At 38.7% G+C, this 21,464-nt stretch overlaps 4 protein-coding genes across 4 annotated transcripts; 3 read left to right on the forward strand and 1 right to left on the reverse strand.

Moving 5' to 3' along the window:
* Positions 1 to 501: 501 nt before the first annotated feature.
* Positions 502 to 4,640, reverse strand: LOC106445423 (pumilio homolog 1). Its single transcript, XM_013886980.3, has 10 exons — positions 4,488 to 4,640; positions 3,761 to 4,343; positions 2,482 to 3,689; positions 2,267 to 2,408; positions 2,083 to 2,190; positions 1,805 to 2,017; positions 1,615 to 1,725; positions 1,339 to 1,533; positions 1,089 to 1,263; positions 502 to 992 (listed from the first exon to the last, which is right to left on the reverse strand). The coding sequence occupies exons 2-10, from the start codon at positions 4,334 to 4,336 to the stop codon at positions 946 to 948; spliced, it is 2,775 nt and encodes a 924-aa protein (XP_013742434.1). The 5' UTR covers positions 4,337 to 4,343; positions 4,488 to 4,640; the 3' UTR covers positions 502 to 945.
* Positions 4,641 to 6,006: 1,366 nt separating this feature from the next.
* Positions 6,007 to 7,581, forward strand: LOC106450025 (tropinone reductase homolog At2g29260, chloroplastic-like). The gene is made up of 5 exons (XM_013891675.3): positions 6,007 to 6,377; positions 6,472 to 6,679; positions 6,761 to 6,977; positions 7,053 to 7,159; positions 7,237 to 7,581. Exons 1-5 carry the CDS (start codon positions 6,199 to 6,201, stop codon positions 7,423 to 7,425), a joined length of 900 nt encoding a protein of 299 aa, XP_013747129.2. The 5' UTR covers positions 6,007 to 6,198; the 3' UTR covers positions 7,426 to 7,581.
* Positions 7,582 to 7,899: 318 nt separating this feature from the next.
* LOC106449258 (tropinone reductase homolog At2g29300-like) lies at positions 7,900 to 9,273 on the forward strand. Its single transcript, XM_022709272.1, has 4 exons — positions 7,900 to 7,967; positions 8,053 to 8,251; positions 8,338 to 8,557; positions 9,236 to 9,273. The coding sequence occupies exons 1-4, from the start codon at positions 7,900 to 7,902 to the stop codon at positions 9,271 to 9,273; spliced, it is 525 nt and encodes a 174-aa protein (XP_022564993.1).
* A 2,247-nt stretch (positions 9,274 to 11,520) lies between these two features.
* Positions 11,521 to 13,006, forward strand: LOC106445422 (tropinone reductase homolog At2g29310-like). The gene is made up of 5 exons (XM_013886979.3): positions 11,521 to 11,721; positions 11,825 to 12,032; positions 12,119 to 12,335; positions 12,417 to 12,523; positions 12,694 to 13,006. The coding sequence occupies exons 1-5, from the start codon at positions 11,657 to 11,659 to the stop codon at positions 12,883 to 12,885; spliced, it is 789 nt and encodes a 262-aa protein (XP_013742433.1). The 5' UTR covers positions 11,521 to 11,656; the 3' UTR covers positions 12,886 to 13,006.
* Positions 13,007 to 21,464: the final 8,458 nt, after the last annotated feature.

Genomic DNA, 21,464 nt, shown 5'->3' on the forward strand with positions numbered 1-21,464 from the left:
TTACGAATATCAAGACCGGCTCTAACAGGAGATCGGCTCTCCTGATTGTTGATCCTCTTCAGAAGCTATTGTGTCCGGTGGTGGTCAAGATGGTTTTGCTTTGATTATACAAGGGCTACTCATTGTCGCTTTTCTTGCTCCCACTGTTTTCACCATAGGTGTTTTGACTACAAACCAAAATCTTTTTCCTAACCTGAATACAAGTCTTAGACATAAGGCCCTGAGAATGGGATTATGAGAGGTTGTCTACATAGGAGTGACTGAGTCTCTGGGGAAGAGGGAGAGAGCAGTTTATGAAGGAAGAGGCAGCAAAGAGGTCTAAGAAAAGTGGGAAGAAGAAAGCAACTGAGAGCCAAAGCTAGACAAGGAGGTTGTTTGTTCGAGAGACGAGATCCATTATATTTGTAACGCTGGTCGGCTCTCTATCAACTAGTACTTGCGTAACAAGCGAGGCAGGACCAACAATGTATTAAACAAGAACAAGACTTGCAAATTTCCAAATAAAACGAAAAGAGTTTTGCCTTGAGAAAAATACGAAATAAAAAGAGTTGTGATGAAAACAAATTACATAGATGGAGCAGAAAATCTCTAAAAGAAACACTGGGGGATTGGTCCTAAAAAGCATCAACATTCTCACTTCTACACATCTTTTGGCAAATTATAACAAAAGCCATTCTCTCCCTTTGTGTGAAGGAGAAACCCTAAAGTCCTCGCACCATTTCACAAACCCATCTTTACACCATTCTCTCTCTCTCTCACTCATCAGCCTAAGGAGGGATGCCTTGGTTCTATTGTATTAAAAGCCGTAAGAAACTACACGATTTTACAAAGATTTTTTGCAGAGAAAACAAGTCCTCTCTCTCTCTCTCTCTCTTATTTCCAAGTTTAGATCTTACCTAAAAATTCTCAAGACCCGTGCACCCTAGTTAAGCTGTACAACACTCCTTACACCATCTGAGGCTGGTTCACAGACTGCAAACCCATTCTCCTCTCTGCACATTAACACAACACACCACCACTTTCAGAAAAACACTAAAATATATATATATATATATATGTTGTCTCAAAAGGCCAAACATGTACATTACCTCCAGCAGCAACGAGCTTTTCAACACGGGCAACAATATGCTTTCCATAAGTGTATTTCTTCAACGCGTTAAGGTGCACTTTAATCCTAGTCAGAATCAGCTCACGGCGCTGGTCATCGCACGTCTCCAGAACCTTCTGCACTACATAGTTCGCAAACTGATCCTTCATCATCGCCTATTTACATATACACACAAAGAGTGAGTTTAGTTTCTTTTCAGTAAATAAACCTAAAAACGTAACAACAGAGACCTGAAGAGGCTCGTTCTCATCAGTAGTCCCCAGCATCTCATTCACGAGCAGCTCCCGCTCCTCTGGACCTCCAAAAGTCAAGCACTTCTCAACAACGTTTGAAGCGAACTTCTGCTGGCTCATCTGCACAATCTTCCCCGCTAGCTCCTTGATTATCACCGTGCGCTCATCAGGCTTCCCATGCTCCAGCACGTGCTGTGTGTCCCCCCCCCCACAAAACAATCAGTTTTTTGAACAAAACAGTATGAAAGTCGCTTTGTTCTTTTTTTGACAAACCTGAATGACATAGTTTCCATACTGATCTTGGGCCAACATGCTAACTGTGGAGAGGATCTCTTCCATCACCTTGCTCTGTGTATCCGGATCATGGCAGTGTTCCAACACCCTCTGCAGATGAAGACACAGAGAAAGCTTGAGATGAAGAAAAACAGTCAAATCAATGTTTTTTTTTTATCACGCTAAGGACCTGAATGACGCGGCAACCGTAGGGGTGAGTGGAGAGTGTCACAACTTGACCAAAGAAAGTTGAAATGATGAATCCGATGTTTTCTTCAGGCACGCACTCGATGCACTTCTGAACCACGTGGTTCCCGTTCTGATCACGCACGCACCGCATCACGTGACCATCGAGCTCTTTCACCATCTTGATCTTCTGGTCTAGATCAACCACCTCTATTGCCTACACAGCAGAACATATTAAGAACTGGAGAGAGACAGACAAAGGGTGAGAGAACAAGGCTTTACCTTCTGGATAACACGGCAGCCATACATCTGTAAGCTAAGTGCCAAAACGTTGTCAAAGAGCTTCTCCGCCAATTCTCTCCTCTGTGCCGGGAGTCCATGCTCAAAGAACTGTTGCAAGATCAAAACAATCAGTAATCTTTCTTGTATAAAGCTAAAAAAAAAAAGAGATTAAAAAAATATATACCTTTTGGATTACATAGTTTCCGAAAACATCAGTCATCAGGGCAAGAGCATGTGGCATGATCTCCTCATAGACCATGTTCTTCTCATCAGTTGTTGCTGTCTCCAGCTTCTGCTGAATAAACCGGCTCCCATATTGATCCGCACTGGTTCAAAACAATACACGTCAGCTTGGGACCAAAGGTAAAAGACTTTAATACAAGAATAATAAATAAATACCTGAACTCAACAACATGGGTAGCTATTTCAGACAGCTCAAACCCTCTTGTTTTGTTACTCTTGAACTCTTCAAGCAGCGAAGAGCCAAAGCCCCCATCCATGTGCCAAGAGTCCATCACCCCTCCTGGATGATAGTTTCTCCCTGCTGCAGATGGAGGATACCTCATGTCAACTTCGCCGCCTCGCCTCATGGGGCTGCAAGGCGCCATGAGAGAGCTTTGCATAGCGTGGTGAGCCAATGGGCTTCCAGGGAACGACATGTTAGCAGACCCAAACGTTGGGCTGCCGTAGTAGCTGCTACGGCTGTTAGGGCTACCGGATTTGTACGGGACGCCGTACTGTGATTTCTGAGCTCCGAGGTAAGCTCTCTGGAGCTCCAGCATGTTCATGTACGAGTTACCGTACTGATGATCGGTGAGAAGATCGAGCGGGTCAACGTACTGATTGTACATTGGGTCGGCGATATGTGACTGGAGAAGACCAGCACCTCCTCCTGCCATCATCCGGTTACTGATCCTGCCGCCGAGGTTATGTGATTCAGAGAGGTTTTGGCCCAAACCTCTCCCATGGAGCCTGGAGTCCACTCCGGAGTATCCCACATCTTCATACATTGGAGAGAAGTTGTTACTCCCAAGCTGGCTCGCCATCAGAGAAGACACGCCTGGGTTTAACGCGTAGTTGTTGGGATAATAGTTTGACCTATCAAGATGCTGAGGATGGAAGGGACCAGGTAGTCCACCACCACCAGCAGACCCTCTCCTCCAGGAATCAGTTGCCTTATGGGCTTGATTAAGGTCGCCATGTCCACCACCAAACATGTAGTTCCTGACCTTTTCCACATCCTGCTCAGCCTGGCCACTGCCTGTCAGGTTCATGCCAGATAAAGCAGCTGCGAGATCAGAAGCCTCGGTGAGACCAGACGTGACACCGTTGAAGGGGCTTTGGTTGCTTGTGTTCCTCTTGTCGTTTGAGCTCACTCTCCCGCTGCCAATGGGAGTGAGGCAGGGACTAGGCACCCTGCCAATAGCCTGAGGATCAGGAGTTCCGTTTCTAGACAGCGAAGAGCCTAGAACAGCTGCGTAGCTGAAAGGAGACGCGGCCCCAACGCCGCCTTGTGATGCAGATGGAGACTGGTTGTTTGTAGGACTGACCTTCTCATCAAAGGTGGCGTTGCGACTCGCAGGACGTGAGGGAACAGGATGGTCAGCCTGCACAGAGAGAAAGCAATCCAATTAGCTTTTAATCAACAGAGAATATATATATATTTATTATTACAAACCTGAAAGATATCAGCAAAACTCTTCTGCTTGCCACCAAGATCCAAACCAATAAGACCATTAGCATCCCACTCGGAAGAAGAAGACTCATGCTGCTGCTGCTTCATCTGCTCAAAGCCAGGAGGCATAGAGAACAAAGATCTACTACCATCATCCCCCTTCCTCCTATCCCCAATCACAGCGCTACTCCCTTTAACCCTCTGAGCAATCCTCAGATCCTCCCTAGACATCAACGGAGGAGGCAGCCTCGGGTTCAGCTTCATGTTAGCATAGTAGTAAGACAAGTACTCCGGATCCTTCCTTATCTCATCATCGTCCCCACCCACAAACCCATTCCCCTTATTGCCAAAGTCAATAAAAGGAGCCCCGCCGCTGAAAAGCCCCCCGGCGGCGGTGAAAGAACCGTCCACGGTCGGCGGCGCGGAGCCGCTTCTGTACAGGTTAAGCTCTCTCTCGAGCTCATCAGCTTCCTCCTGCCGCCGCTGCTGCTCGCCGAGCAACGCGCCAATCTCCTTCTCGTATTCGTCCCCAAAAGATGGATCTTGTTGCATCGTCCTTCTTCCCAGCTCTGGAATCATTACAACCCTAACAAACAAACCAAACAAAACCCACAAAATCAATTAACGAAGCGTAAAGATCAAACCTTTATTACAGTTCTTCTCTAAACCAAAACACACACCAAAGATCAAAACTTTAAAATCAATTCTCTACCAAAGATCAAAACTTTACCAATTTTCTCAGAAACCTTAACAACGACAAAGATGAAAGAGATAGCAAAAACTGAGCTTTTATAGTGTTGACGGAATTATGGAGACGGCGATGGAAGAACCTTTAGGGTTTTTATGCCATTTATTTATAAGTAAAATAAATTTTAATGGAAATATTTATATTTATTGCCTACCGAAATTTAAAAAAAAAAGGCAATTTATCTATTAAATGAAAATAAGAAATGAAAAAAGAAGATAACTACGAACTTTGTGTTATGTTCCTCGTTTTAAGACCCTTTGCTTCGTGTCTTATGTTCTGTTTGGGTTTTAGAGCTCACGTATAAGTACACTTAAGGGTTATGCAGTGAATTCCCTTTCTTCCTTTCAATAAGTTCCATAAGCAGCTTGGAAACTTTCTAAAAATACCACGAAGTTTAGATTCAGGAAAGGTTTCAAGAAGTTTGGAAATGTTCTTATATTTGAATAGGAGTCATTCTATGACTTTTTTTATAAAACTTCTTTAAAATCAGCATTTAAAATGGAAAAGATGATTTCATGTTTTGGAGGAAAAAGAAGATGATATCTCAACCTTTCAAAAGGACTATTTTCTTTCTTTTTTTGTCATCGGACGATTCTATTAAAACTAAAAATTTAAGCGATTACATCCGGAATTATGTTTAACGGTAACAAAATGTACTATTTTCCTTAGATTGTTCAGTACGTACGAAAACTATAAACAATAAACTTTTTAATGGAAAAAAGTAAAAACTATTAATACTCTCTAATACCCCTTTCGTTTCATAGAGATGCACGTAATATAACTAAAGAAAATGTTTCAACATTTTTTTTTTGTTTCCATTACATTTTTTATCAACTAGTAATGATTAATTTTGTAAACTTCAAAAAACTAATTGCATTTTCTAAATATTATTAGTTTAAAATTATGGAAAAAAGCATCGCAAAAAAAAATTACTGAAAAGTTATTTGTTTAAAATTACGAAAAATTTATTGCTAAAATATATGCATTTAATACTGTAATATATATTACAACTTTACAAGAGAGGCAATCAAGGAAGCATATTATGTTTAGAGACTTGTAGCAAGGTTGGGAGTTGATAAATGTTGTGTTCATTTACATTGCGATAGCCAAATTGCATTGCGTATTGGCCAAAATCAAATGTATCATACTTTGACGAAGCACATAGCTGTGAGATTTTATAAGATCATGGAGCTTCATGATAACATCTTATTGTGATGCAGTTAACATGTTGACTAATTCCATTACAGTGGAGAAGTTCAAACATTGTTTGGATTTGCTTCATGTTGGACATTTCTAGAAGCAAATGTACTTCCAAATAGATGAGGTAAAAGTTTTGGAGAAATTTGTTTGTTGAACTGAAATTTGTTTATTTTCTAGTAGTGGTGACTTATTATTTCTTATATTTAAGAAAAATTATTATGTGTCCAACCATCTAGGGGAGACACTGTGACAATTGAGCATATCATCTTTGCAGCGTTGTATTCGATCCAGAAGACTCTCCTATAGGCTTTCCACCTGTCTCCTACTACCCAGCTCCGAGTAACGTTTTTAGCCTCTCGGTTAAAGGAGTTTTCATTCTTGAGGAAATTAAACCGAACCGAACCGAATTTTCCAAACTTGTTCGGTTCGAGAGGTTTCGGTTCATAAGAAGATATGAAAACATAAACTGAGCGCTCTCTCTCTCTCTGCACCAATGGCCTCTCGCTTGTATACAAACTCACCTCAAAACCTTTACTTTCTTGCTTCTCCCACCAAACCTCGCTCTTTCAAATCCTCCGTCATCGTCCGTTGCGCATCCATTGCCACATCACCCAACAGATGGTCTCTCCATGGAATGTCTGCTCTTGTCACCGGCGGCACTCGAGGCATCGGGTTTCTCTCTCTCCACATCTATTCAATTTCCACGAACATAATCCTCTCAAACAACGAATCCTCAGACATTTGTGTGTGTTAACTGTTACTACAGGCGTGCGATTGTTGAGGAACTGGTCTGTCTTGGAGCAAGGGTTCACACTTGCGCTCGCAATGAGACAGAACTCAAAGATTGTTTGAGAGACTGGAACCGTTCGGGTTTCCAAGTTGATGGGTGGGTCTGCGATGTCTCTGATCGAGCTCAGCGAGAGAGCTTGATGGAAACTGTCTCCTCTCTCTTCCGCGGGAAGCTCCACATCCTTGTAAAGTAGTGCACATAAAGTGTTCGTTGTTATGCCTCTGAGAACAATTCTAAAAACATAATAATTTATTCCTGCTTTAAGGTAAACAATGTTGGGACGAACATCAGGAAACCAATGGTAGATTTCACTCCTGAAGAGTTTTCAACTCTCCTTTCCACGAATTTCGAATCGGTTTTTCATCTGTGCCAACTTGCATATCCGATGCTTAGAGCAACTGAGGCTGGATGTGTTGTGTCCATATCCTCTGTTTCTGGTTTCGTCTCTCTCAAGAACATGTCTGTCCAATCTGCAACCAAAGGTGTTTGTTCACACACTTTCTTTAAGGAGTAAAATCAACCGATAAGGATTTGATTCCCTTTTGTGTGTGTTTTAGGAGCAATCAATCAACTTACGAGAAACTTAGCTTGCGAGTGGGCTAAGGACAATATAAGGGTCAATGCTGTTGCTCCTTGGTATATCAAAACATCTATGGTGGAGCAAGTAATGTTCTCTCATTAGCTTAACTTGTTTTTAAACATCGTCTCGTTTTAATGTTTTCATGTCTTTTTGGTCCTCAGGTTCTTAGCAACAAAGACTACTTGGATGAAGTTTACTCAGTAACTCCTCTTGGTCGGCTTGGCGAACCGAGAGAAGTGTCTTCTGCTGTGGCATTTTTATGCTTACCTGCATCATCTTATATCACAGGGCAGATTGTACGTGTTGATGGAGGAATGTCTATAAACGGTTTCTCCCCACGACATGATTAGTCCACTCTTATAACATTTTTTAGTATATCTTTTTCGACCTGTGAAAAACAATTCGTCATATGAGACTTTAACAGCTTTCTGCGTTCGGTGTTTCATAAGAATTGAAGTTTATTTTCATGTTAATGACTTTTATGATAGCAAAAGTCTTCACTGTTTTGTTCAGTCTATAGATGGATCCAGAGGTTGCTGTTACTATCCAAGTTATGCGCTTGTAGATTGCTTCTTCTTTGTAACCTTTGCTAGGTGACTCATATATCTCACAAATGTTTTCCCGCAAAATCTGGAGGATATAAATGGATGGTCCTTAGCTTTCGTGTCAATCAATCTCTGCAGATGTCACTATGAGGAGCTGCACAATCTTTATCATTTTTGTTTTGTTTCTTATGGATGTAAATTTAATCTCCTCTACATAAAGAGAGGCTGTAGCTAGTACTAAGTGATCTACCTTCGTTCAATATAGTATCTTAGACAATGATGGATAACAGCAGATGGAGTCTTCAAGGTATTACTGCTCTTGTGACCGGTGGAGCCAGAGGAATCGGGTTCGTCTTTCTTCTCCGTTCGCTTTACATCACTATCTTACCCACTGTCCTGCTTCTTTTAAACATCTTGACTGTTCAAAGTTAGGTTTGCCATTGTAGAGGAGTTGGCTGCTTTTGGACATGTATGCGATATATCTGAAACACTTCTCAATCAAAGTTTAAACGAATGGCAAAAGAAAGGGTTTCAAGTGAGTGGTTCAGCCTGTGATGTATCCTCTCGTCCCGAGAGAGAAACACTTATGCAAACTGTCTCATCGCTGTTTGATGGAAAGCTCAACGTTCTAGTAAGTAACTTGATCTTCAACAAACCAATCAAGTTAAGCTTATTCTTGAGAGCAAAACTTTTAAAGACTCAACTTGTTGAACCTAGGTAAACAATGTAGGCGGAGTCCGCTCAAAGTCAACACTAGAATACACAGCTGAGGATTTCTCGTTTCATATAACAACAAACTTGGAGTCTGCTTATCATCTTAGCCAGCTTTCACATCCTCTCCTAAAAGCTTCAGGATCCGGAAGCATTGTCTTCATTTCTTCTATTGCAGGGGTTGTACCAGCAGCAAATTATGTATCCATCTATAGTGCAACCAAAGGTACGTATAGATGTTAAAATGGGCCTGAAGCCCGCGGGCCTAAACGGGTCTAGTATACTAATTTACAGCTCTAACCACGGTACCACCATTTAAAGTAAGTATATATAATTATATATATATATATATATATATATATATATAAAAAAATGTTGGTCTCTCTCCTGTGAAGACACCTCAGCGCCACGTCATTAAGTCGAGTGTTCTGGTCTCGACACGTGTCCGTTAACTCCAAAGTGCTGCGTTTCAATTAATGGGATAAGTTTAATTTGGGCTTGCTAAAAAACCAAGAAATTTGACTTAGGATGGACCATACAGCAAGACTATTATTTTTTAAGTTGGTCTGTACGAAAAACATTATTTGACTTAGATTATGACATGTTTCTTCTTCCTCCCGCTGAGAAAAAACTGCGGCGTTACTGTTCTTTGTTAGATTTATTAAATACAATAAATATTTTCATTAATATCACCAGCCCACTCATCCACGATGTCTCATTCCATACATCTCATATCTCAAATTGTTGTGGATTTACAACTATAAATAAGTGAGTTCAATTCAGTGAAGATCATCACTTTTTCCTTTTAAATCATTCCGTAGATTTCTACAGTCTTTTTTCGATTGTAGGCAACAGATTATTCTGTGTTGATAACTGCTTGATTATGAAACAAATATTGCTGTAGATTTGCTTGATAATCAACTAGAGTCTGTTTTCCAGTGATTTATTCCCACCAGATAACCAGTCTCCGATCTAATCGAGGAATATTTCGAGACTTTGTTCTTAATTCTCTCATGTCTTGCGATTGATAGGCTCTACTAACCTCTCCTCTTAGTTGATGCAAGTTTGGTACTTTACCTCATGATGCTTCCTGGTTTGCCAATTTAGTAGATGATTTCTTTCGTGCACTCCATCTCTCGGATCTTCGTCAATCTTCGACAAAACCAAAGTCTGCATGTATTTTTCAGAATTGACTTTTTCTCTACTTGATTGGGTTTTGATGGGCCTCTTCATGATTCTATCCGATGGGATACAAACATGGACAACTGGTTTCGTTGATATAAAACTCTGGGCTATTATAATACTAGGATTTTTATTTGAAGTCTCAATCGAATCTGCCCCATTGGGGATGTAATATTTTACACTTCTTTGTTTTAATTGAATATCAGCTCTCAAATAAATAAATAAACTGAAGAGATAAAGACGCATTTGATTTTTCTCAAGGCATTTCTTTTAAGATGATGGTGACGAAAATATATATTAAAAAATAGAGTATATAGCTTTTTTACGACTGTCCGATCATATATTTTTGTTAACTTTATTGAATAGAGTTATTTAGTAATGTTAAATCAAAGCCTGATTCAAAGAAATAGAAATACAAAGTAATAAATGCCAGTTTTGTAATTTGCAATTTTTTTATTAATAAACATTATTTCTTTTGAACAATAGTTTCCTATTAGGTTTTGCATTTATTACGGAAAACAAATTAAATAATGCATTTTCATTTAATCTATACACTGTATACTGTCTGTAAATGTTTTGAAAATCTTCGTGACAAAAAAAAACTTAATTTTGATCCATTAATTTGTCTTAAAAAATCAGTATTCATTTAACTTTTAGTAAATCCTTAAAACCCTAAAAATAAGAGAAAATAACAAAAACATGCCACTTGGGTTTCAATTCAAATAGCACCAGACTTTCACGTGCAAGTAAGATAGTTTTCGTCTCTTACTTTTTTCTTACCTCTTCCAATAAAACACAAACATTTTTTTTAAACACAAATTTAGTAAGTGAACTATTTTTTTGTGTTCCAAACAAAAAAAAACTATTTGCGCCAAACTTATGAGTTTATATGGTCCTAAACAGGTTGTTGCCCTTTAAGAATAAGAGAACAAACGGTCTCCGGCAATCTTTATGTGAGCTTCCAAGTATTGCTGTTAAATATTTCTTATAAATCACTGGAAGAACATGAAACTTAGGGTTAGGGCTGAGACTTAAATTGCATGTTAATTTTGAACTCAACTAGTTTTCCAAATAAAGTTAAAAATTTCATGTTAATTTAACCTCCGAGTTATACTTACAGTACTAAAAACATTCCAAAAAAGTTCAAAATCGTCTACCTATTATACCACCACTAAAAAATCACTATTAATTTTGCAGGGCCACATACGAAAACCAAAAAGAATTGTCATATTAACCCAAACAACATTTAAAAGACAAAATATAAGAATCAGTTCACGGACTCAAGCTTCCTACTTTAAAAAGGTCAAACACTAAAATTGAGATATAACAAATAAATTATTTAGATGTTAATATATAATAAATCACTGACATTAACTAAATGTGATTTTTGTAAATACTTTAATAAAAAAAAATTCAACTGAAAATGATATAATAACTCAATCATAGTAATATCATAGAAGCAAAAAGTCAAACAAAAATTATTTACAAATTAACTAACCAATAACTTAAATTAATAAAATAGTATATCTCGTAGGCACATTTTGCAAATGTGAACCTAAAACACAAATTACAAAATTATATAAAAAATAATAACATAGATCACAAGTAAAGTATATCCCGCCCGCCTACGGGCCGACCCTAGTATATATATATATATATATGTTTGTGTATCAGGGAGATCTGAATCAACTGGCTAGAAACTTGGCATGCGAATGGGCAAGAGATGGGATAAGGGCCAACGCGGTTGCGCCTAATATTATCAATACTCCTCTCTCTCAACCTGTAATCAAAAGAATAAGTTTTTATAAATATTAAGGTGTTGTTGGTTTATAGATTTTAACTGATTTAGAAAACTTCGAAGCCTTTGCATGTTCAAGTTTTGTTCACCATTTCGACACCTGGTTTCGATTGTCTCTTGCGAGTGAAGTTACTACTCAAAGAGACAAATTAAAGTCCTTTTCGTCGATTTATTGATTATAAAGTCAAATTTTCTGTGTCTGGGACCACAATTTTAGATATTTTATTAGTCTCTTACGAGTGCTTGCTATTTCCACCACACAAACATGCAGAATCATTCATTTTCTGTATATAATCTGTGGGGGTTCTGGTCATTACTAATCACAAGAAAAAAAAAAAAAGAAAGATGGATAAGAGATGGAGTCTTCAAGGTATGACTGCTCTTGTAACCGGTGGAGCCAGCGGAATCGGGTTTGTCTTTCTTCTTTGTTAGATCTATATCAGCTCTTCTACTGAACACCCTGAATGGTCAAAGATTTCAATGAATTTTTAAGTTTGTGGAATGTTTGTTTAGGTATGCCATAGTAGAAGAGTTAGCTAGTTTTGGAGCTAGAATCCATGTATGCGACATATCTAAAACTTTGCTCAATCAAAGTTTAAGCGAATGGGAGAAGAAAGGGTTTCAAGTGAGTGGCTCAGTCTGTGATGTAACCTCTCGTCCTGAGGGAGAAACTTTGATACAAAAAGTCTCCTCGCTGTTTGATGGCAAGCTCAACATTTTTGTGAGTAAAATGGCCTTAAAATAGAAACAACTAAGCATACTTTTTAAAGAAAACTGAGAGAATATCTTCTTTGTTGTGTAACATAGGTGAACAATGTGGGAGTGCTTCGCGGAAAGCCAACAACAGAATATGGAGCAGACGATTTCGCTTTCCATATCTCAACAAACTTGGAATCTGCTTACCATTTTTGCCAGCTTTCACATCCTCTCCTAAAGGCTTCAGGCTATGGAAGCATTGTCTTCTTGTCCTCTGTTGCAGGGGTTGTATCCACGAGCGGCGGATCAATTTATAGTCTAACCAAAGGTAAGAGTTACTAATCAACAAGTACTTTGTTTTTTGTTTTGTTCTGTTGACTCCTTTTTCGTGATATAAAATCATTTACAGGAGCTTTAAATCAGCTAGCTAGAAATTTGGCATGTGAATGGGCAGAAGACAGCATACGAGCCAACGCTGTTGCACCTAATATCATCAAGACTCCGCTGGCCCTACCTGTAATAATAATAATAATAATAATAATAATAATAATAATAATAATAATAATAATAATAATAATAATAATAACGACGACGACGACGTTTCATTTGATTTATTTATTTATTCTTGTGTGAATTTAGCTGCCTGAATTCCTCTAATCATCTGTCCATTTTTGTTTTTGTGGAAGTATCTTGAGGACGTCGGGTTCAGGGAAGGACTGTTCGGTAGAACTCCACTTGGTCGAGCTGGAGAGCCGCATGAAGTTGCATCAGTTGTGGTCTTCTTGTGTCTTCCTGCAGCTTCTTATATTACTGGTCAGACCATTTGTGTTGATGGAGGCCTAACGATTAACGGTTTCTCATACCAACCACACGCTTGAGAATGGTACTGTCACGTTTTGTAACTGTAATGTTCTCTTTCCAATAAAAATTTCACGCTATGTCATGTGTAATTCGCCCTGATTTATTTGGGCTAGTGAAAGGATATAGTGTCCAACGTAACAACGGTTAATCTCCACCCTAACTTCTAAATAACTAGATATTGTTGTAAAACGAAGATTTTTAGTTCTGAATATTTCTGTGTTTTATTAATGAATAAGAGATTCCTTTATATAAAGGGTTATATGAGAGATAAATAAAAATAAATAAATGGAAAGATTACAAATCATAAACCAACAAGGAATAGGAAAACTAGAAGAAGAAGAATGAAAACTCCTTGGCCGCCAATCTCTTTCTCTCTCCAAGTCGTGTCCACTTCTCTCTAGGGTTTGAGCCGTCTCTCTCTCACTCTAGGTTTGGGCCGGTTATGGACATCCACTAGTTGATTTATAATACTCCCCCTTGGATGCCATAACCATTCATGGATTGTAATACGCTTCATGTTGTCTCATTAAAGCCTTATCAGGAAAACTCAGTGGGACAAAACCATGATAAAAGAAAAAGAGTACAACAAGTACTACTCCCCTGATGTGAACCTCAGTGTAGGTTCTTTTAGTCTACGCGTCTGATGCGTGATCTTTCCTGAACGTACAGGAAGAGAGTAAATCAAATCGGCCAAGTTTATTACTGAACCATAATTAAGACACTTTGACCTCTCATGTCTTTTCTCATGTCTTCTGACATCATGTGTGCATGGTCAAGAAGTGAACCTTTGTTGTCGACTACTCTTAATTAGGTCGGACAGACTAAACACACTGTGGACAATATATATACTGAGCATGATACTTATGAACTTATAGTCTCAGGTCGTAAACCTATGTTCCGGTGTATCTACTACACAGATGTGTACCAATATCTTTGTCCATAGATCTTTCTTTATTATCATCGACTATGCACTAATCTGATCGATCCATGTTGAGTCATAGACTTCTTTTATACATGATCGTAACTTGTCTCATGAGTGTTCTAGATCATGACATGATCAATGATCATTGTTGTAATAAGTTTTACAATCTTATCTAATTATGGCTTTGCGGCTGAACACACTCATGGATCTCGATCAGTAATCTCTCTTGCATTCGGTAATGCTATATATACATCAGACATTGCAGTCCTTTATCCATATCTTGATGGCGTCATATGACCTCTGTTGTTGTGGATCATATCACACTGAATATATTATTAGGTCATGGACCTCGACTACACGAGCTTATGGACAGCAATCATGATGGCTGACCTTTCTTTTCCACTAGCCATGATCAAAGAAGAAGGGCTGGACACCTCTAGCCAGACACCCACACAGATTTAATAAATAATCTGTATCAACCAATTAACCTCTCTTTAGGCTGGTTTAGTATAAAGTAAACACAAGGAAATTTCGAATTTCTTTATAAGTATATGGACTGAATTGGATTGTCTTTATACAACTCCTTTATATAATCTATGCAGCTGCTTTGTTTCAGTCCATGAACAACTTAAGAACAATGTTGTTCTTTATCCATGAACAACTTAGGAACAATGATGTTCTTTATCCAGTGATCCATATGCTGCTTACTATATCTTTGTATCTAATTTCTTTTTTATGACCAAACCTTTGTCAATTTCGAAAATATGTAGCAGCATCCACCACATAGGAGCTTATCTCCTTATAATTTGTTCCATGGTCTCTGTGAGTCTCCTTGTGTAACAAGCTATGATCGAATGCTGTTAATGGGGAAAACATGAACACCTTTACACCTCGTGATCATGTACCATCTCTCACGGTTTCTTTTCCCTCACAAGACCCATTTATTTCACTGGTTTATCAGATGGCATTTCTGTATATGTGTATGGCCAATACGCCTATCTCTTCTATAGATACTTTAAATCCCATGTTTATCTTTTCAATCTGATCTTTAATCTTTATGAGTACTCTTTCGTGGGTTCATGATCCTCGTTTATATCTTTAAACTCAAGTGCTACTACTTTATGTATCCTTATACAAATATAACTCTCACGTGTCGACACTTATACATATGTGTGGTTCCATTGTGTTCCAGACATGATCTAATCGATTTGAGATTTCATTATCCAGGACCTTTGTTACCTAGTAGCTTGGCGTCCCAAGCTACATGGTTTGGTACCTTAGATGTTTAGCTGCGCAACCTTTTCTCAATGTCTGGTTTGGTTTCCTTATGACCTCGGATTTGTCTTATCCTTCTATGCACCTTTTCTTTTCGAGGTTTCTTATCTTTATGGAACACTTTGGTCTATCTTGTATAGAATCTGTAGCAACTTGACTATGTCTCTAGGACATCAGATTTCGTTTGGTGCTAAGCTAGTTATGACTTAGTCATTCTTTTCTTTTCTTTTCTTTTCGGGTCAGTATGTCTGGCATCTCGATTAGCTAGCTTTGTATAATTTTCTTTTCTTTGGACGTCTTAAATCATATTCTCTAGTCCGAGGATCTTGACAAGACAATGATGGTTAATACCATTCTATTTTACTTATCATTCTTTACCAGCTTATTACTTTCTCCTTCTAATGTTGGATAGTCGGATTCATTGACTCATGCAATCCGTGTACATGGCTCAATCTGATCACCCATATTTGGCTCAAGGTCTCTTAAAACTCGTGGGAGAAAGTCATACTTTTATCCAACATATATTCTCAATCCTCTTCTGAGGTTCCATCTTAGACGACACATATATGTTCGTGGTGGTTATTTCAAAGTCTCTTAAGATGGTATATGTCTGGCTCATGACCCGTATTCAATCTGAGATGTGAATATCTATGCTCACTTATATGGCCGGATGCATCTTAACTTTATATACATGTAAAACTCATGATGTCCCCAAGCTTATAGACTTTAGATTCTGAACCTTATACGTAATAGCCTGTATGGCCAAACTGTTATCAAGCTGTTATATCCGTGTTTATAGTATGGTCATGGACCACGGGTTTTGTCCTCACTCCTCCTCATGATCATAATATAATCTGCAGATGCTTGGGACATTATAGCCTAATGAGTTTATCTTGTGTACATGTTACACAACGTGAGATACTATGGGATAACTCTGTGTGCCCTTTTAATATCAATCTTTGCATCAAGTTTAGACTAGGATGGCTAATCCGGTCATGCCATAAAGTGTATAATTTTCGTGGGGTATACCAATCTGGTTATCATGGCTTTTGCCTCTATCATACTGATCTTTGCATAGTCTAGATCAGTAGAGAATGCAAGTATAGTTTCGACCACTCTTTGTTTCCTTTGCCCATTGTTTCTATATGGAAATCATTCTTATATCATATATCATATAAACTTAATGGGCTTCTATGGGTGGGTATAGAGCATTAGATCTTTCAAGCCTGCGTGCTCTTTTTAGGCACCAATGTACTTAGCCTCTTTAGGCACCAATGTACTTAGCCTAGCCGTAGCCCTTTAGGCAATTTTTTACTGGTTGCAGGCTCTTATCTGACTAACTATACCCGCAACATTGCCTTATATATTGGTGTTTTCTTAGTCATATCTAAAATCATTCATTCATCTTATAATATAAGTTCTTAATTCAAGAAAATCACAAACATAAAGCAAATCAAACACATAAGTCGAAATCAACATTATTCTTTTAGACAATCAGATGTTTTAGCCTAATGATTCCCCATTACATATCTTATGGCACACTGACTTGGTCGAGTGTGGTGGCTTAGAAATGCCACAGCCGCCTCTCCCTTAACCATGGCCAAAACTGGGTCCACAACCACGGTTATAGTGATTCCCATGTCCATGGTCGTATAAGGTAGTTTGGCTATGCCCACGTCCTTTCCATCCATCACGGTTACAGCCGTATGGTTTATCATGATGGACGTGGCTGTTTTCTTTAGATTTTTTTTTTCTTTTCCTCTGCAGCTTCATTGGCTTCAGGTAATGGGGTTGGCGAGTAATCATTATTGCCATGTATCTATTACTTTAACTTGCATTATTGTCCTCGATGATACATTCACCGAGGCCCTTTGATTCCAGGACAATCTATGTGTCTAATGCCCATTGTAAATAATTATCTCCAAAGAGATTTAGGGCAACATAATCTAGATTGCTGATTTTCGACATCTGTAATCATATATCACTCAATCTTTATAGGAAAATAAATCGTGTGACTAAGTAAACAATCGAGTTAATGCATTCCTAATAAACAAGCCACATGGCTATAAGGGTGATATTCAATGAGGCCATACGGGCTAGGTGATGTATGATGCGGCCAAGCAAGCAATCAAGTAATGATCAATGGATCAGTAAGTAAGCCACACGGCTTTGAGGGTTTAATGCAATACAATCAAGGCCACACGGCCATACAATCATGATGCAAGCAAAGAGGCCATACGGCTAGATAGATATATGATGCATACGATCCTAGCTTTCGGATTCTATATGTGATCAAGGTGATACGATGTATGCAACCCACACAGCTATGATAGCAAGGCGCAATAAAGGCCACACGGCCAAGCTATGATGCAAACAATCTATTAGGTTTTTATCATCTTAGCAATACTAAATGTGGTTAGGGTATCAAATTTTATGAGAATAAAAATAATCTAGCACCTTAGCTTTCAAGACATCAATAACAAGAATCAAAACTAAACTCAATTTGGATCAATATCATGCGATTTAGGGTTTCAAGGCCCTTCGGGATTCAAATTCGGTATTTAGGGTTTCAGATTCAATATGCAATTAATCTAGCAGACTTAACTCATAATTAATAGAATCAATCAAGCAAGCAAGTCTTATGACTAAGATTTTATGCCTCTCGGCCAAGTAGAAGCCACACGGCCAAGCAGAAGCCACACGGCCATGAGTAAGCCATACAGCCAAAATAAGAAAACAAGCCGCACGACAAATGATTCAGATCAATGCATATAGTTTGTTGTGTAATTGCAATCCTAGTATAGATGAATTCTATAAGTTCATACAGTGCAATCAAACAAACAAACACACATGGCCAAGTAAAAAACAAATCATGCGGCCACTTGATTTTAGTTTCAATACAATCCTAACATTAGATTCTAAGTTCAATTTCAATCAATCAGTAGTGATCAGGTTCAGATATGAATCCAACAAGACCACACGGCCATATAATATGATCTAGAACAATTAACCTAGAATGTATCAAGGCCACACGGCCACAACTCCAAATTCGATTTCTAGATTATTAGGGTTTTAGTTTAAACAAGATTAGCAATTTAGATTTAAGTTTAAACCAATTCTAATCATAGTTCTAGGCGATCAATCAAACACTCAAGTTTCAAATCAAAAATTAAAACCAATTTTCCAAAATTAGGATTTAGGGGATTACGAAAACTTTGATCTTTGATCAAAGAGATTTGATTTGAGATTCAAAAACCTTTAAGGTTATGATTTTAATTGATCAATGAATCAATCTCGATTTAGTGTTTAGGGGATCAGACTTATTCGAGCTCCGATTTACTCTTTAGAATTTGATCTATTATCCTATGGCTTTCATCTTAGGGATTAGATTTTTAGTGTTTCAATCTTTACAAACAATCCAAATTCAATTCTCATGTTCTTAGAATTAGGATTACCTTTAGTTTGTAGTTTGTTGAAACCGGACCACCAAGATGAATGGATGAACCTCGAGCTGTACACGGACGGACACGAGCTCGTTACTATCTGATCGTCGTCGGATTCGAGCTGGAACAGGATGCGTCAGCTTCCAATCGGGTTCGCGAGCTGGTTGATCGGGAACGCGAGCTGGCTGTGATGCAAGCGGGAAGCTGAGGTCGTCTAGGATCAGGAACACCTTAGGGCTGGAGCTGATCGGATGCTGACGAGCTGGTACGCGAGCAAGAACGGATTAGGGTTCGTCGGGTTCGGATTAGGGTTCCAAAGCAAACTGGCACGCACTGTATCGGGGCGTGAGGGCGCGTCGGTGGTCAGATAGACAAACGGTTTGCACTGACTGATTCGTCTTGGCAAGAGCTTCGATTTGATATCTCACTACAAGAAAACACACCGAATTCCGACGGAGGTTCCGACGGACACCAAGGTCGTCGGACATTTGTGACGGAATACTGACAAATTTCCGACCAAATCCAAAAAAATTAAGTCGTCGGAATTCCGTCGGCCATTTCCGACGGAATTCCGACGAATTATGGTTCGTCGGAATTTTCCGACGACTTTTCGACGACATTCCGATAAAAAATGTAACCGTTGTAGTCGTCGGAAGTTTGTCGGTATATTCCGACGAATTTCCGACGACATTCCGATTAACAGCAAAGTCGTCGGAATTCCGTCGGTATATTCCGACGGAATTCCGACGAACCATGTGACCGTTGCCGACAAATATATATGACCGTTGTATAGCCGTTTGAGATTGGACAATTCCGACGGAATTCCGACGGACTGCTTTACATCCGTCGGAATTTCGTCGGAAAGTCGTCGGAGGTCGGCTACATAACTGGCACAAAAAGAGTATTTTCTGGGATCTGCCATATTGGGAGAGTCATCTATTGAGGCATAATTTAGATGTCATGCATATTGAGAAGAACTTCTTCGATAATCTGATGAACACAGTCCTTAACATCCAAGGTAAAACGAAGGATAATTTGAAGTCAAGGTTGGATTTAGTCGATATTTGTGATCGTTCTGAACTTCACGTTGATGAGAACTGTACGGCCCCTTTTCCCATTTATCGGCTAGATGGTGCTAGAAAAGAAGAGTTCTTTGATTGGATTACAGATAAAGTGAAATTTCCTGACGGATATGCATCAAATTTGGGGAACTGCGTTGATAGAAGCGAAGGAAAGTTTACTGGCTTGAAGAGTCATGATTGTCATGTAATTATGCAGTGTCTCCTTCCGTTTGCTTTTTCAGCATTATTGCCACGTAATGTTCATGAAGCAATTGCAGGTATATTATATTTTTACAATTTAATTTATTTTTATATTTAACAATTATGCTTATAAAAACTTAATACTTACGAAAATTATGTCTTTTATCTATGTAGGGATTAGTGTTTTCTTCCGCGACCTATGCAGCAGAGTAGTGACTGAAGAGAGTATTAATAATTTGAAGACAAACGCACCAGTCAGCATGTGCAACCTTGAGAAGATATTTCCTCCATCATTCTTTGATGTAATGGAACATCTTGCTATTCATCTCGCAAGAGAATTGGAACTTGGTGGTCCTGTGAAGTACAGATGAATGTATATTTTTGAGCGTTATATGCATCATCTGAAGAAGATGGTCAAAAATCAAAGCAGGGTGGAAGGATCTATAGTGGCACAGGTGATCAATGAAGAAACTGCAATCTTTGCTGAAAATTATTTTTCACCAGAAGTGCATACAAAACACCGAAGACCTGCTCGGCATGATGATAGAGGGGAGAGAGCAACATATCATGTTACTGTCCCAAGCATGTTCAAGGAAATAGGACGACTTAGTGGAAAATTCACGAAGCGGAGACTTACGGACACTGAGCACGCTCATTTGCAAACATATTGGCTCACCAACTGTGAAGATGTTCTACAATATGAGAGGTAAAAATATTTATTCATTTATTGTTAGATTAAAATTCAATAATTTTATTTCATATTGATAATATTTTTGTATATAGTGTATATATGGCGGAGTTGCGTATGACTCACAGGCATGCAACAGAAGATGAGCTTCGACAACTTAGAGATAAAGGATTTGCTGCGTGGCTTCGTAGTTATGTGAGTCATATATCATATTACCCTATGCAAATGATTAATTTAAATTTAATATATATAAACTAATTAATTTTGCAATCATATATGTTTTTACTTTATAGGTGAATGATGGTTTGGCCAGAGGTCTTGTGTTCGATGATTGGATACGCGAATTTGTGCAGGGACCAAACTATGTGGTCAAATCATATCCTAAATTTTGTACGCGAGGATATGCATTCACAAGGAAATGTCATTCTAAGACAACATATGATGCTGGTGTTTCATCTTCTTCTGGTGACGATGTCTACTACGGCAACATAAAAGAAATATTGGAAATCCAATTTCCTGGAATGGTTGGATTGCGTTGTGTAGTATTCTATTGTGATTGGTATGACACCACCCCAGATAGAGGAGTGAAGATTGATGCGTTTGGTGTTACATCAGTTCATTCGCGGCGGAAACTTCAATATTATGATCCCTTCATTCTTGGTTCGCAAGCTGATCAGGTATGTCAATCTATTCATAATTTTTTACCAATATAATTAATTAATGTTATATATTTTACTAATACTTGTATAATTGATATGTATAGGTGTGCTACATCAGTTACCCTCGGGTGACGTACAGAGACGATCCATAGGTTACTGTAACGCAAATCAACCCAAGAGGACGAGTGGATGGAACTTCTGATGATGATGAACCATTGCAACCAGAGTCTACCAGCAACGCCCAGGCAGTTGAAGATTTGGAAAATGTTCAACTCGTTGAGAATTTGACTGTGTTTGGACATGATGCTGTCGTACATTCAGAGCCGGAAGCCGAGGTTGGAGAGTTT

This window comes from Brassica napus, chromosome C4, assembly GCF_020379485.1.
Source record: "Brassica napus cultivar Da-Ae chromosome C4, Da-Ae, whole genome shotgun sequence".
In the NCBI taxonomy this organism is placed as follows: Eukaryota; Viridiplantae; Streptophyta; class Magnoliopsida; order Brassicales; family Brassicaceae; genus Brassica; species Brassica napus.